Genomic DNA, 12784 nt, shown 5'->3' on the forward strand with positions numbered 1-12784 from the left:
CTCCCCATTTAAGGTTAACTTGAGCTGGGGTGCTGCAAGGTGCTGCCTTCTCCTGCCCTGCTGCCCTCCGGCCCTCCGCCCTGCCCGCACGTGCCCGCTGACGTGGTTCCTCCAGCCCGCTGCATCCCTCCTGCCTCGGGCCCTTGCCTGGACCCTCCACCCAGCGTCCCTCGGGCCCCTACCCTGAACCGCCGGCCCTCCTGGGCCTCAGGAGAGGAAGCAATGCAGTGGCTCGGGCAGCTCCGGGTATGAGTGCTGGGGTGTGCCATGCCCGTGGTGGCTGCTTCCGTGCCCGCGAGCTGGACAGCCCCACTCCTCCAATGGAGAAACTGAGGCACAGAGAGGTGGTGATACGCCCATCCAGCCCTGGCTGGAAGCCTGGCTTCCCAGACCCGCTCCCTGCTCTCTCTTGAGGCTGGGCGCCAGCGAGCCCCTTCCTGAGTCTCTACTGGGGCTGCAGACAGCAGGGGGCAGGCACGGCTTTGGCCCCTGGGCAGACCTGGTGGGCCAAGGGCCAGGGCTGGTGGAGTCCGGGTGGCCTGGGCCAAGGAGTGACTCGTGCTGGAGCTGGAGGGGCTGTGGTGGGGAGGGTGCCCGGCAGCCACGGGAGGGTGGCTTCACTGGGGCAGGGCACAGAGCACTGTAGAGGGAGGCAGGGCGGAGCCTGGACCGACAGACTGAGGGCCTCCTTCCCCATGGGGGCCCACCGCCCACAGGTTCATCATTGGTGTCCCTTGCCACCAGCAGGGCTCTGGAACACAGGCTGGAGGTGCTCCTGGATGGGACACCCCCACGTCTCCTGGCCCATCCGGCTGGGAATGTCCCCGAGACAGTTTCCAGCCCGAGTGGGTGTGTTGGAGGTGAGGCTCTAGCCGAAGGGCCTGGAGCTGGGCTGGACCGAGGGGAGGCCCAGCCTCACGTGCCTGCCGGTGGCCTTGGGCAAGTCACCACACAGCTCTCAGCCTCTGACAGGTGGGGGTTTATAGAGCAGGGCCCCAGTGGGCACGGCAGGGTCCCCGGCACTCTGTGTACCCCTCACATCAGTGACTGGAGTTAGGGGATCGTTTCGGTCACCCAGAGCAAGCCCACCCTTGGGGCAGGTGCAGGTTGGGGTGAGAAGCACACATCCGAGGGTTAATGTTTCTCGTGGCAGTTGACAGTGCGTTCCCCTAGAGCCCTGGGAGCTGGGTGCCGTCAGGTACAGGTGAGAGGCACGAGGCTCAGGGGTTCAGAGATGGCGGCACGTGTCCTGGATCCCGGTCTGGCCCCTCTGCCTACCCCGAGGTGGGCCCTTCCTTCCCTGGCAGGATGGAGGGGGTCACAGCGTGCTGCTGTCCTCTTTCTGGGATTGCCACTAGGGTTCCCACTGTGCCCCCAGCCCCGCATGTCCCTCAAGGGAAAGCCCGGCATCCAGCTGAGGAGGGGTGGGGCACAGAGCCCCACACGCCTGGTGGAAGCCACACGTGGCACCCTGCCTCACTTTCCCGGGCAGAGGGAGGTGCTGTGGGAAGGTTCTGGCCAGGGCCCGGCCCTAGGGCAGGGGTCGGAGGAGAGCTGCTGGTTTCTGAAGCAGCGGGTGAGCCCATGTCTCTCTCGGGTCTGAGGGTGGCCCGGCCGGGGATCTGCTCACCCAGGGTCCTCCTGTCTTCCAGCTGGTTCATGGGACGGAGGCCCGAGTACACAGACCCCAAGGTAGTGGCCCAAGGTGAAGGCCGGGAAGGTAAAGCTTGATCCTCTCAACCTCACCCCCACCCCACAGGCAAGTGGGAGCCTGGGAGGGACTGGGGAGAGCCCCACGCAACAGGGTGGAGGCCAGGGACCTGCGGGGGCAGCGCCCAGGCATTTCCCCAGAGGACCTCCCCGGTGAGGGGCGCGGCCAGGCCGTCCTTCCCATTTTATAGGAGTAAACGCTGAGGCCGAGAGATTCCCCAAGCAGCCTGGCTGATGCTGCCCTTCTCTCCCCAGTGACCCGCGTCCGCTCTCAGGGCTTTGTCACTCTTCTCTTCAACGTGGTGACCAAGGACATGAGGAAGCTGGGCTATGACAGTGGGCCTTCTGACACGCAGGGTGTCTCAGGGCCCAGCCCGCCGCAGGGACTCCCCCTGTGACAGCACCCCGCCCCCGCCCGCCGCGTCGGGCCAGGTGGTCCTCGGACAAGGCAGACTGTCCTTCCAGAGAGTTGGTCCTGGACACATCTGTTGACATGAAGCCTCACGGGACTGGGAAAGGGCCGGGGGGAGGGGGGAGATTTTATATAATAAAGCATCGATTTTTCGCAGAACCCAGGCCTGGAGCTGCCCCCTCTCCCCTTTAGGGACAGCCAGCTAGGCTGTGAGCTGCGGCTCAGGCCCGGTTCTGCCGCCCGTGGCTGTGTGGCCTTGCCTTCGCGCCACACACGTATCCCTAACGCAGGTGTGTCCCCACCACGAAGGCCTTCAGAGTGGCGAGGCGGCGCGTGTTCGGTGCCCCGGTGCCGGCTGTGCCTCCTGAGCGCCGGCCTCCCTTGGCAAGGAGACCCCAGGCGACAGGGAGGCTGTCCTCCCGGATGCGGGAAGGTGCTAGAATCCCAGCTCTCCGGGCCCCCACAGGACGGGGTGGGGGTGGGGGGGTGCGCCATGCAGCCCGGCACCCTGCGCTTCGGGAGCTGAGCCCTCTCAACGCCCTGGTCCCCGTGGCCTGGCCATGGTGGTCGCCCAGCCCGCCCTCTGCCTGGGGTCCCTTGCCGCCTGGCACCGCCGGCCGGATTTAAGGGGAACCAGAGTGCCCGCGCCCAGCTCGTGGTAACCCCCCACCTCCCAGACTGAAGGCCACCAGCCTCGGCCCTACACACTGCCCTGCAGCAGGAACCTGGCCCCTGACACTACTGGGCGGACCCTGTTCGGCCCTTTACCCCACTCGGTTCCCTCCGCACCAGAACTCTGTGCTGCCCACGCGCATGTTCCAACTCCCTGTGGCTCTGGCACGGTGCCTTGTCAGCAAAATTCCTAGGATTCTGAGCCTCTTCTGAATGCACAGTTCCCGCCACCTCTGGCCTGTGCTGAAATCCACACTGTCCCTTGCCACACTCTTCTTTTCCCAGCAAGTCCTGGCCTTTTACACGCACAGCCCTCTTAAGCAGGTCCTTTTGCTGCCTGCCCCATGTGTCACCGGCCCAGAGGTGAGCTTCGTCCTCACCCCCAGCCCCAGGGCTGACTGCCTTGCCCTTGGCCTTTCCCTCCAGCTTTTTTTTTTTCCAGTTTATTTATTTTGAGAGAACGCCTGCATGCACAAGCAGGGGAGGGACAGAGAGAATCCCAAGCAGACTCCATCCAGGCAGCGCAGAGCTCTCTCGATGGTGAGATCACAACCTGAGTCGAAATCAAGAGTCGGACCCTCAGCCGACTGAGTCCACACAGATGAGCCTTCCCACAGCTTGGCCTCTTCCTCAGCCTCCTCCCTTTCAATGACCTTGGCCTTGCCCTTCAACAGCTGCCTCTCCCAGCCCACTCCCTTCCCGCCTTGTGGCTCCTTCCCTATGCCCCCTCCCCCAACAGCCCATTGCATCCAGGTCCTCCAACAAGACGCCTGCCACCCGCTTTGTGCCAGCCATCAGCCCTTCCCCTCTCCCCCCACCCCCAGTTTAGAGTTCATGGTCATCATTACAGGCACATTCATCCTATGTCCTCAACTTCTGTGCCCGTGTCCCCTCCCGTGTCCTCACCTGGCCATCCTGGACCCTGTGAAAGCTAGTCGTGGGCCTGCACCACACTGCGGGCTGGGCACGGTCACAGAGGGCAGCCCCAGGCCTGCCAGGCTTGGTCTGTGGCGCCTCATGGCTACAGGTGGACCCAGCTCTCCGGGCATCTCAGAGAAAACCCCTCCACATCTTTTTCCCTCTTCCAACCTCCACAAGCCCTTGCCCTCAGCTGAAGGGCTCACAAGGAAGAGGAAATGATCCGAGATGGTGCCTGGGTGGCCCAGTCGGGAGCGTGGGACATTTCATCTCGGGGTTGGTGAGTTCGAGCCCCATGTTGGGTGTAGAGTTTTCTTTAAAAAAATAATATCTTAAAAAAAAAAAAATCCAAGAGCTCCCTCTATTCCACCACCAGCCCCAGCCCCTAGTACCCCATTTGCTCCAGACACGTCCATGGTGCCCCCTGAGGTCTTGCGAGACCCCAATGCCCTGGGCTGCTCCCGCCTCCACGCGGCTCTCACATTGCAAACATCTGCACCCGCAAGACCCAGGGCCTTCCCCGTGCCTCTTCTCTCTCTTCCTCCCTGTCCTCGAGCTCCGAGGGGCTGAACCCCCAGGCCACCTCTTCGCCTGGCCCCGCCCGGCATCCTGTTCCCAGTGCCACCCAGATACCACCAACCTGTCAGGCCCGGGTGCCAGCACCGATGACGTGCTCCACCCTCTTCTCGTGCTGTTCCATTCTGCAGTGAAGTTTTTTAATGTTTATATTCGAGAGAGAGAGAGAGAGAACATGAGCCAGAGAGGGGCAGAGAGAGAGAGACACACACACACACAGAATCCGACGCAGGCTCCAGGCTCTGAGCTGTCAGCACAGAGTGCGATGCGGGGCTCGAACCCACATATTGTGAGATCATGACCTGAACCGAAGTCGGATGCTTAACCGAGCCACCCAGGCGCCCCATTTTGCAGTTTTAAAATTTATCAACATTTTCTTATTAACATGTTTAAACACAGAAAAAGTTGGAATGGCCAGCCAGCCTCAACTCCCCGTCGCCATCTTCCCACCCTTGCGTCCTCCCCCCATCCATAAATCCGAGTTTTACTGCAAAATAAACCAGACGTCCCTACGCCTCCTTCCACACATGCGGGCTGCCCGTCCTTAACTACGGCCTGCTATTTGCTTTCAGGTGCCATTTGTCTCTTTTGAGGGGACATTTACTGGAAATGAAATGCATAAATCTTAATTTTCATCCACAAGCTGAGTTTTGACCAATGCATGCCCAATCTCCTTGTCAAGGTGTAGAATGCGACCCTCTCCTTGGAAAGCAGCTCCGTGAGCATCCACACGAAAAACAAAGGGGGTGGCCCCAAGGTCACCCCTTGCGGTTCCCTCTGTCCTCCACTGCGAGAAAGCGGTGTGCTCACGGGACCATCTCGTCTTTCTCCCAGGCTCCCAAGACTGCACCTTCCCAGGGCCCCTTGGCATACAAGTGGGTCCCTGTGTGGTGTTCTGCCACAGATGCTGGGTTCGAAAGATGGTCACCGCCCCCAGGCCTGACCGGTTGAAAACCTCTCTTAAGGGACGCCTGGGTGGCTCAGTCGGTTGAGCATCGGCTTTGGCTCAGGTCATGATCTCACAGTTCGTGGGTTCGAGCCCCGCGTCGGGCTCTGTGCTGACAGCTAGCTCAGAGCCTGGAGCTGCTTCAGATTCTGTGTCTCCCCCTCTGACCCTCCCCTGCTCGCGCTGTCTCTCAAAAATAAACAAACAACATAAACATTTTTTAAGCCTCCCTTGAGCGACCCTGCCACTCTTACTTTTCTGTGGCATCCTGGAGGCCACATTTTGAAGACAGAACGTGGTAAGGGAGGAGCCTGGTCACTGAGCTGCCAAGAACATCTCCATTGGGATGCTCCTTTCTGTGAGCAATTTTACTGAGTTCCGCCAGAGTTTGGGGTTTGTTGGAGCAGAGCTACTCTATTCTGACACAGACTCCGGGGTCAGGAGTGGGTTTCCACTGCAACCACGTGTACAGGGTATTGGCCTCACGGTGGGCGGGGTTGGGGGGCAGGAAGAATAGAGACGAAAATCTGGACAGCAGGAGAGCCCTACGCTGTGAGCACAAAACTAGAGGAAGACACTCTTGCTAACTTGGGAGCTGGGCTGTGCCTGCTGCGCCCTCGCTGGGGGCCGGCAGGGGTGGGTGACCGGAGGCTGCTGCCACTGCCCCTGGAAAACCGGCACCGTCACACAATGAGCCCAGGAAAGCCCAGTGACAGACAGAGAGAATCCAAAACTTTGGGGCCATCAAGAGGTCAGAAAAGGAGTCGGTTTCTAGAAGTCAGGTGAGAAGAGAGAAGAAACAAAAATGCTTTGAACACTGAAGTCCCAGTAAAACTTCTCACGGGGACAAGGAACAGCCTCCTGGTAAGTATCAGATTTAAGGGGTGACGCTCCTACTGTTATCCCAAAGGGCCTCACCAAGAGCTCCCGGGAAGTTGAGGGGAGAGGAGGGAACGAGGGCAAGGAAACAGGAGTCTTGTGTGCGGGCTGGTGATCGCTGTGTGCCAGACGACCGCCGTGTGCGCTCTCCTGTGACCCTGTGGCTCTAAACTGCCTCCCTCGGGGGTAGGGGTGCACTCTGAGTAGAAGAGTGAAATCTGTATTTGATGCCCACGAGGCCTGCTGTGACGGAGATGAGCCGTGTTAACCTAACTCACTCTTGTCCCCCAGGGCTCAAAGGAAGCCTGCAAACCCACTCCCCTGCTCCGAGCTGGAGCCCTGCTTGGCCCCTATGAAAGCTCACGCCTCTCCCTCCGCTCGCTCATCCCCTTCCCCGCAAACCTCAGGGCCATGTGTGTCGAAGGCGGTGGAGTCTCGAGATGGAGCGGCCGAGGTCCCCGGTCACTGCTTGGAGCGCCGCCCAGGCAGCCAGGCCCCAGGCTCTGTAAGAAGCAAGCTGAGGTTTGTCAAGCCTTGGACAGTGGGCGCAGCGTGACCCAGAGCATCCGGACAGAGTGGCCCTCCCAGCTGCTCCTGAGCCGTGCTCCGGGTCCCGGAGCAGACACCAGGAGGCCAGGTCTTCGGCAGCGAGGGGCCTGTGCGGGGCTGCCCCGGGGCACAGTGAGGGGCGAGGGGGCCTCACAGGAGGAGGTCCGCACGCCCACCGCGGGCCTCTGTTGCCACCGTCCTGCCTGCCCCTGCCCGCCCCTCCCCTGTGTGGCGAGACTGCTAGAAAGATGGGGATGAGGGAAGGACACAGCCAGAAACCGCATCATGATACAAATGATAAATTATATTTGTACAGTAAATAAGTATCAATAGTCAACACAAGTTCAAAACCAGCCACCGGCCCCTGGGACTGAGAAAACGGCTGGGTGACACCCCTACCACGGTGCCCATCGGGAGGGGGCGTGATGGCGTGTGTATCCACACGAGGCAGCAGCCGGTGGCTTCATGATCAGTGCAGCAGGCAACGGGGATGGGGCGCCTGGGCCAGGAGGCGGGAAGGGGCCTCAAAGTCATGTCAGGAGGGGTCTTGACTGTGACAAAAGGATAACCGGCCCAGTCAGGTTTGGTCTAGCAGCCTGTGACGGACCGGGATCACACCACAGGAGTGGAAGCACCTCCCTGGGGAAGGGACCTGCTGAGCCCCACCCTGGCTCCACCATCCCCCGGGTCGGGAGAGGCCACACTCGGCCCAGCCCGTGGTCCAGCCCCAGGTCTCCCGGCTGTGGCGGAGGAGTGGCCCAAGAGGAGCTCTGGCAGTGGCTCCTAAGGCAGGACAGCCTCTGGGGGCAGCACGGGTGGGCTTGTAGAAACAGGACACGGGAGTGGCTGGGCAGGCAGGCTGACGCTGCCCGCTCGCCTCCTGGCATCTCACAGCTCTCCTGTGCAGTGCTCAGGATCACAGCTCCTCCCGGAACCAGCGAGGGGGCGGAGGGAGGCGGGGGGTCCGCTGCCCTTGGGGTCAGGGTTGAGCCGTCCACAGTGGAAAGCAAGGCAGGTGGGCCGACCAAACGCAGGACTGGCAGGGGTGGGGGTGGGGGTGGCTGGGGTCCCTTCCCCGGGGGGAGAAGCATATCCTTTCTGGTCTTTATTTCACGAATTCATACTTTTCTTACAGTGGTGGGTGTGGTGGGGAAAGCAAGAGGTCGGGAGGGGCGGTAAGATTAGTGCACATTTGTTAAAATCTATTGTGTGAGAATGACCTTTTTTCCCTCCTCTCCAAAATAAGAGATGATCTGCAGTGTGTGTGTCTGGAAGTGGCAGGAGGGTGGGGCAGGGCCAGCCCCGGTCCCTCACCCCGCTGGGCCCACAGGCCGTCCCCAGGAGCCCTGGGCACCCAGACACCCGCCACCTCCATGCCACCCCCATCTTCACCCTGAGTGCGGATTAAGACAGAGGAGAGATCACAGACACACAAGGTTCAAGATGCCTCTTCCGCTTCAGCCTTCCACTGAGAACGGAGGCCGGAAGTCCTTGTCGATCTGTGCACGCCTTCAGTTACAAAAGGGAATTAGCTGATAAAAACCGGCGAGTCACATTCATACACTGGATTTTTTTTTCCTTTAACTTTCTTGACGGTGGTGTACTGGTAAGAAAAATAGCCTCTCAGGATCTAGCCCAAAAGGCTGCAAGTCAGTTTGTTTGGGAAGTCCCCGAAAAAGGGAGTGAAAGAAAGGAAAAGGCAACTGGAGGCTGGGATTTTTTTTTTGTTGCTGTTGTAGGTTTTGTTTTTTTAAATAAACATCATCTTTTATGTGTAATCAAATTCCCATATTTTTCCCTATAAAGAATCTGCTTTAGTTTTTCCATAAGGCATTTTTTTTGTCTCTTCCTATTTAAATTTTCTTAGAGTTAAAATCATAAATAAGAGGATTTAAACCACTAACATGACACGTGCCAGTATCTTAATTCAGCCAGACCTGGTAAATTCTATCAAAACTAGACAGTTAAATAAGAACCACGTTATAAAAATATTAGCCAAAAAAAGACTATTAGATAATTCTGCAAACTCAAATATGAAACTGTACTAAACAAAATATGTGCAAACGTATACAAGCACAGAGCCACGTGGCGGGGTTATGCTCAGATTAGTTTAAAGCTTGCTCTAGTCGATTTAATTCGAGTTGTTCCACGGTGGTCATGTTGACTTTGAACTCACACACGAGTCAAAGAGAAACAAAATATGCACAACCACGTCCCCAAAAGGTGAGGGTCTTGTGGGGCCGGTGCTTCATTCTATCCACACCTGGGACTCCCTGGGTCCCACTAGGGCTGGAGGTCAGGGGCAAAGACACGGCGGCCATCCCGAGGCCGGGCCAGGGGGTGTCCCAGAGGCCCTCAGGCTGAGGGGCGAGGGCGACACTGACAACTCTACCCCCTGGTCCGAGGCCCCAGAGAGCGGGCCAATCTCCACAGGAGCCAGGACCTCAGGCCCGGGGGGATGTGGGGAGGCGACGGGGGGGCAGGTCGGGCTACAGGCCGGGGATGGGCCAGCCGGCAGCCTCAGAAGGCCGGCCACCCCTGGAGTCTGGGGGGGCAGGGCCGTAGGGACAACCCTTTGATCAGGAAGCCGGAAGCAGACAGCCTGAACACCCACCCCCTCCGCTATGGAGTCCCTGCTCGGCGTCCTCAGGCACAGGTGCTCTGGGCACGCGCTCTGTAGCGGCCCCGGGCCCGGGCACTAGAGAAGGAAAGGGTTGGTTGTGCCGGTGGCCTGAGCTGCCGACGGGGCGATGCCCATGCTGCCTACCATGCTCATCGCGGCGGGGCCCAGCGGCGTCAGGGAGGAGCCACTGGCCCCCAGAGCTGGGTGTGCAGCCGCGGAGGTCATGGAGGCCATGGCCATGGGCTCCACGCCTGGGCTCGGCCCAAAGGCTGCACTGGCCCCCAGGACCGGGCTCCCCCGCAGCTGGTTCAGCGTCAGCGGCTGGGGCTGGTGCACCTGGAAGGGGCTCACCGGGGCCGAGGCTGCGGCTGCACCTAAGGAGAGAGCAGGAGGCATGGTGGCCCACGTCAGGACACCAGCCCACGTCCGGGCGGGAGATGGTGGCACTGGGAGCACGTGCCCTCGGGACCGGGTGCTGCACGGTGCCCACTATTCTGCACACACGCACATGCATCTGCTGGCCGAGTGTCTGGAGTCTGTGCAAGGAGACTAAGGCTATGAGAAGCCAAGTGACTCGTCCAGAGCCCTAAAGCCCGAATAGGGCAGGGCCAGGAACGTGCCCGCCTTGCAGGCTCCAGCTCCTACTCGGAGCCGGCCCCCCAGGACCTCCTCACAATGCACAGCTGGCACTGCCCCCATGTTCTATGTGCCACACTGTGATCACAGGTGTCCGGGAAAGAGGAGAGCAGCGAGGGAGCTGGGGACCGCTGCCAGAGAGTGGCAGTCTCCATGCTGGACCTGGGACCCGAGGGCTGGCATCATAAAGTCTCTGAGAAGGCCTGGAGTCAGTGGATGCAGCTATGTCTTCTCCAGCCTTTCCAGATTCATCACACATCATAAAACCTTTCCCCAGCTTTTAGCAAAACTGTCTGTTAATACTCTGCCAAAAACACGAGAGCTGCCAGCACTGGGTCCCCAAAGCAGCCCATCCCGAGCACAAAGGCTGCCTGCCGAGGGGCACCCCCACACGTCACCACCAGGAGCCACTGCCCTGCCTGCTCTCCACCCCACCCTGGGGAGACACAGCCAGCATCCCTGCACCAGCCCCTCTCGTGACCCTGCAGCCACCCTGAGGAGGGATGTTGGAGCCCCAGTGTGCGGGTAGGAGACGGGGGGGCACCTAGAGGGATGGTGGGGCCCTTGATGAGGTAGGGAAGGGATGGCGGGCCACCGGGGAAGAAGACCAGCCTGGCTTAGATGCTGAGGTCTGGTCCAGCTCTGCGGAGGGAGCAAGGAGCAACTATGTCCTTGCCCATCACAGGGTTGGGCAGGACCAGACCTTTCACACACCCCACATCTTCCCCAGGGTCCCCACCCTCAACTCTTCTAAGTCCTGGGGTCCCTCTTCTGCAGGGTCCTATGAAGCCAAGGTGTCATTAGATTGGTCTTGAGATGGACTTCAGACTGAATGCCCTGAATGTGACACATCCCAGCTCCTGGGGAGCCCAAGGCCTGGCTGGGAAATCTGGGGGTGGGGGAGGGCTCCCTAGAGGGAGAGGGTTATCTGGGCTGGGAGCCGAGGACTGTGATCTCTCACGGGAGAGAGGGCACTCCGGGCCCGGAGAGCAGAAGGGCTTGGCGCAGCCGAGGGGGGAGCACATGGGCACAGAAGCCCTGGGCACTGAAGCGTTACATCAAGGGTGGAGGGCAGGCCTTTAGATGGAGCCTGCCAGCAGGGAGGACAGACACGGGGATGGGAAGGCAGGGTTCGAGCCCTGGAAAGGTGAACTGAGGGTCCTTGGGTCCCTGGAAAATGGCCCCCAGAAGAGGGAGTGTTGTGCAGCAAACCCCGGCTCTTCCGCGCCCCCACCCCGCCCCTTCCCCGGCGGACCAAGAAGCAGTGCTTGCTGGACGGTCTCCCGGCCAAGGGCACCAAGTGAGGGACAGCTTCTGCCCAGTGGTATCCGTTCACCTGAGAGGAGGGGCCGTTTCCCACCCCCACCCCACCACCACACACCAGCTTCCACAGCCCCGCCCCCTGGGCCCTGGCAGTGCGTCTGAGCATGGCGCTGGCGTGGGTGCCACAGCAGGAAGGGGCCGGAGGCCTGCCCCATGGCGCTTCTCAGGGAGGGCAGGCGAGCAGAGGGCGCCGAGGGGAGCTGCATACCTGGTGCCAGGAACGGGTTGAGGGACTGGGCCGGTGGGGCTGGCCTGGTCACCAGCGAGTCCAGGTTCACCAGGGCTGCGTTGGGGCCCAGGAAGGACTCGGGAGTTTTCCGGGAGCTGCTGGGCTTGCTCGAGGCAGCGGTCAGGGGCTGAGACTCAAAGGGGTCAGGGCTGGTAGTTCCGTTGTTTTGGGACGGTGGAGAGGCCACTGCCTCAGCTGCAAGACAGGGACTCATGTGGGAACGGTGAGAGTGGAAGGTGGGTCCCAGAAGCCCACCCCAGGAGAGTCCCAAGCGAGACACAGGCATTCCGGGGGGCCCCTGCGTGGCCGCGCAGAAGATGGGATGTTCAGCACGTGGCTGTTCCCCAAAGCCCCGACTGGGGACAGTCAGCCACAGGGACAGCTCACGGGACCCTCAATTCACGTAACCACCCCCAGAGCGTGGGGACGGGAGACCCGATGATGAGGAAAGAGCTGTATAACAACACTGCGTGAGGAGAAGCAGGTGACGAGACAATGTGGCAGGACCCCCCAAAATACTGGGGTGTTCTTTGGGGTTGCTGGTTAGGCACGGGCAGCTTAGTGTTTGGTGTGTGTTTCACTGTCCATTTTCTACAATGAACATGAATTTCTTGATGGAGAAGAAAGCAAATTATTTTTAAAACGTCAGCCAACAGAGGGGTTGCTGAGACAGGCCGGCGGGGACGCAGGACGCTTGGCCCAGATGCAGCATGGCAGGGGGATAAAGGTTCTTAAAAATGGTCATACTCTCCGCTTGGTAATCCCATTTCTAGGAATCCAGTCTTAGGAAATAATGCAAAGTGTGAACAGGGACTATGCACCAGGCTGTTCACGGCAGCATTATTTACTGTAGCGAAACCCGGAATCAACCTAAAATGTCCTCCCCAAAGTCACAGATCACGTAAGCCAGCACGGAGCGACCGCACAGCTTCGGGCTCCCGCTGAAGCCCCGAGAACGTTCTCTCAGGCTGCTGCTCTTCTGTAACGGAGGCGAGGGGCAGGGCTCGACGCCGTCGGACAGCATGAGCTGAACCGAAAAGACGGCACCGGCAGAGCTCGGGAAACAGACTGGAAAGGCAGCACAGCGGCTGGGGTCGGTGGGGGTCGCAGACGACCTCCATTTCCTTCCACACACTTGCCCAGATTTTCTGCAGTGCAAACAGCCCAAGAACTGGGGGTACATATTTTGCAAGTCCACGTAACGAAGCCACACACAGCCTTCCCACTGAGGCACGTGTGAGGGCCAGGACAGTTAGGTTGTGCTTTGGCCAGCGGAGGACACGCATGGAATTTTGTGGGTTTTTTTTTTTT

The 12784-nt window shown here is 60.1% G+C and overlaps 2 protein-coding genes across 5 annotated transcripts in view; one reads left to right on the plus strand and one right to left on the minus strand.

Annotated features, from left to right (window-relative positions):
- Positions 1-2281, plus strand: part of B9D1 (B9 domain containing 1) — a 12829-nt gene extending 10548 nt beyond the window's left edge. Inside the window, exons 5-6 of the mRNA XM_029928880.1 lie at positions 1653-1720; positions 1966-2281. Of these exons, the coding sequence (XP_029784740.1) occupies positions 1653-1720; positions 1966-2108 (211 nt within the window). The 3' untranslated portion in view covers positions 2109-2281. The remainder of the gene's footprint in view (positions 1-1652; positions 1721-1965) is intronic.
- A 4664-nt stretch (positions 2282-6945) lies between these two features.
- The window catches only part of EPN2 (epsin 2), an 80353-nt gene continuing 74514 nt past the window's right edge, over positions 6946-12784 (minus strand). For all 4 annotated transcript variants that reach the window (XM_029929056.1, XM_029929054.1, XM_029929055.1 and 1 more), the window contains 2 exons: positions 11453-11668; positions 6946-9659 (listed from right to left, as the gene is read on the minus strand). In XM_029929056.1, the coding sequence (XP_029784916.1) occupies positions 9361-9659; positions 11453-11668 (515 nt within the window). In that variant the 3' untranslated portion in view covers positions 6946-9360. The remainder of the gene's footprint in view (positions 9660-11452; positions 11669-12784) is intronic.

Source organism: Suricata suricatta, chromosome 17 (genome assembly GCF_006229205.1).
Source record: "Suricata suricatta isolate VVHF042 chromosome 17, meerkat_22Aug2017_6uvM2_HiC, whole genome shotgun sequence".
Taxonomy (NCBI): Eukaryota; Metazoa; Chordata; class Mammalia; order Carnivora; family Herpestidae; genus Suricata; species Suricata suricatta.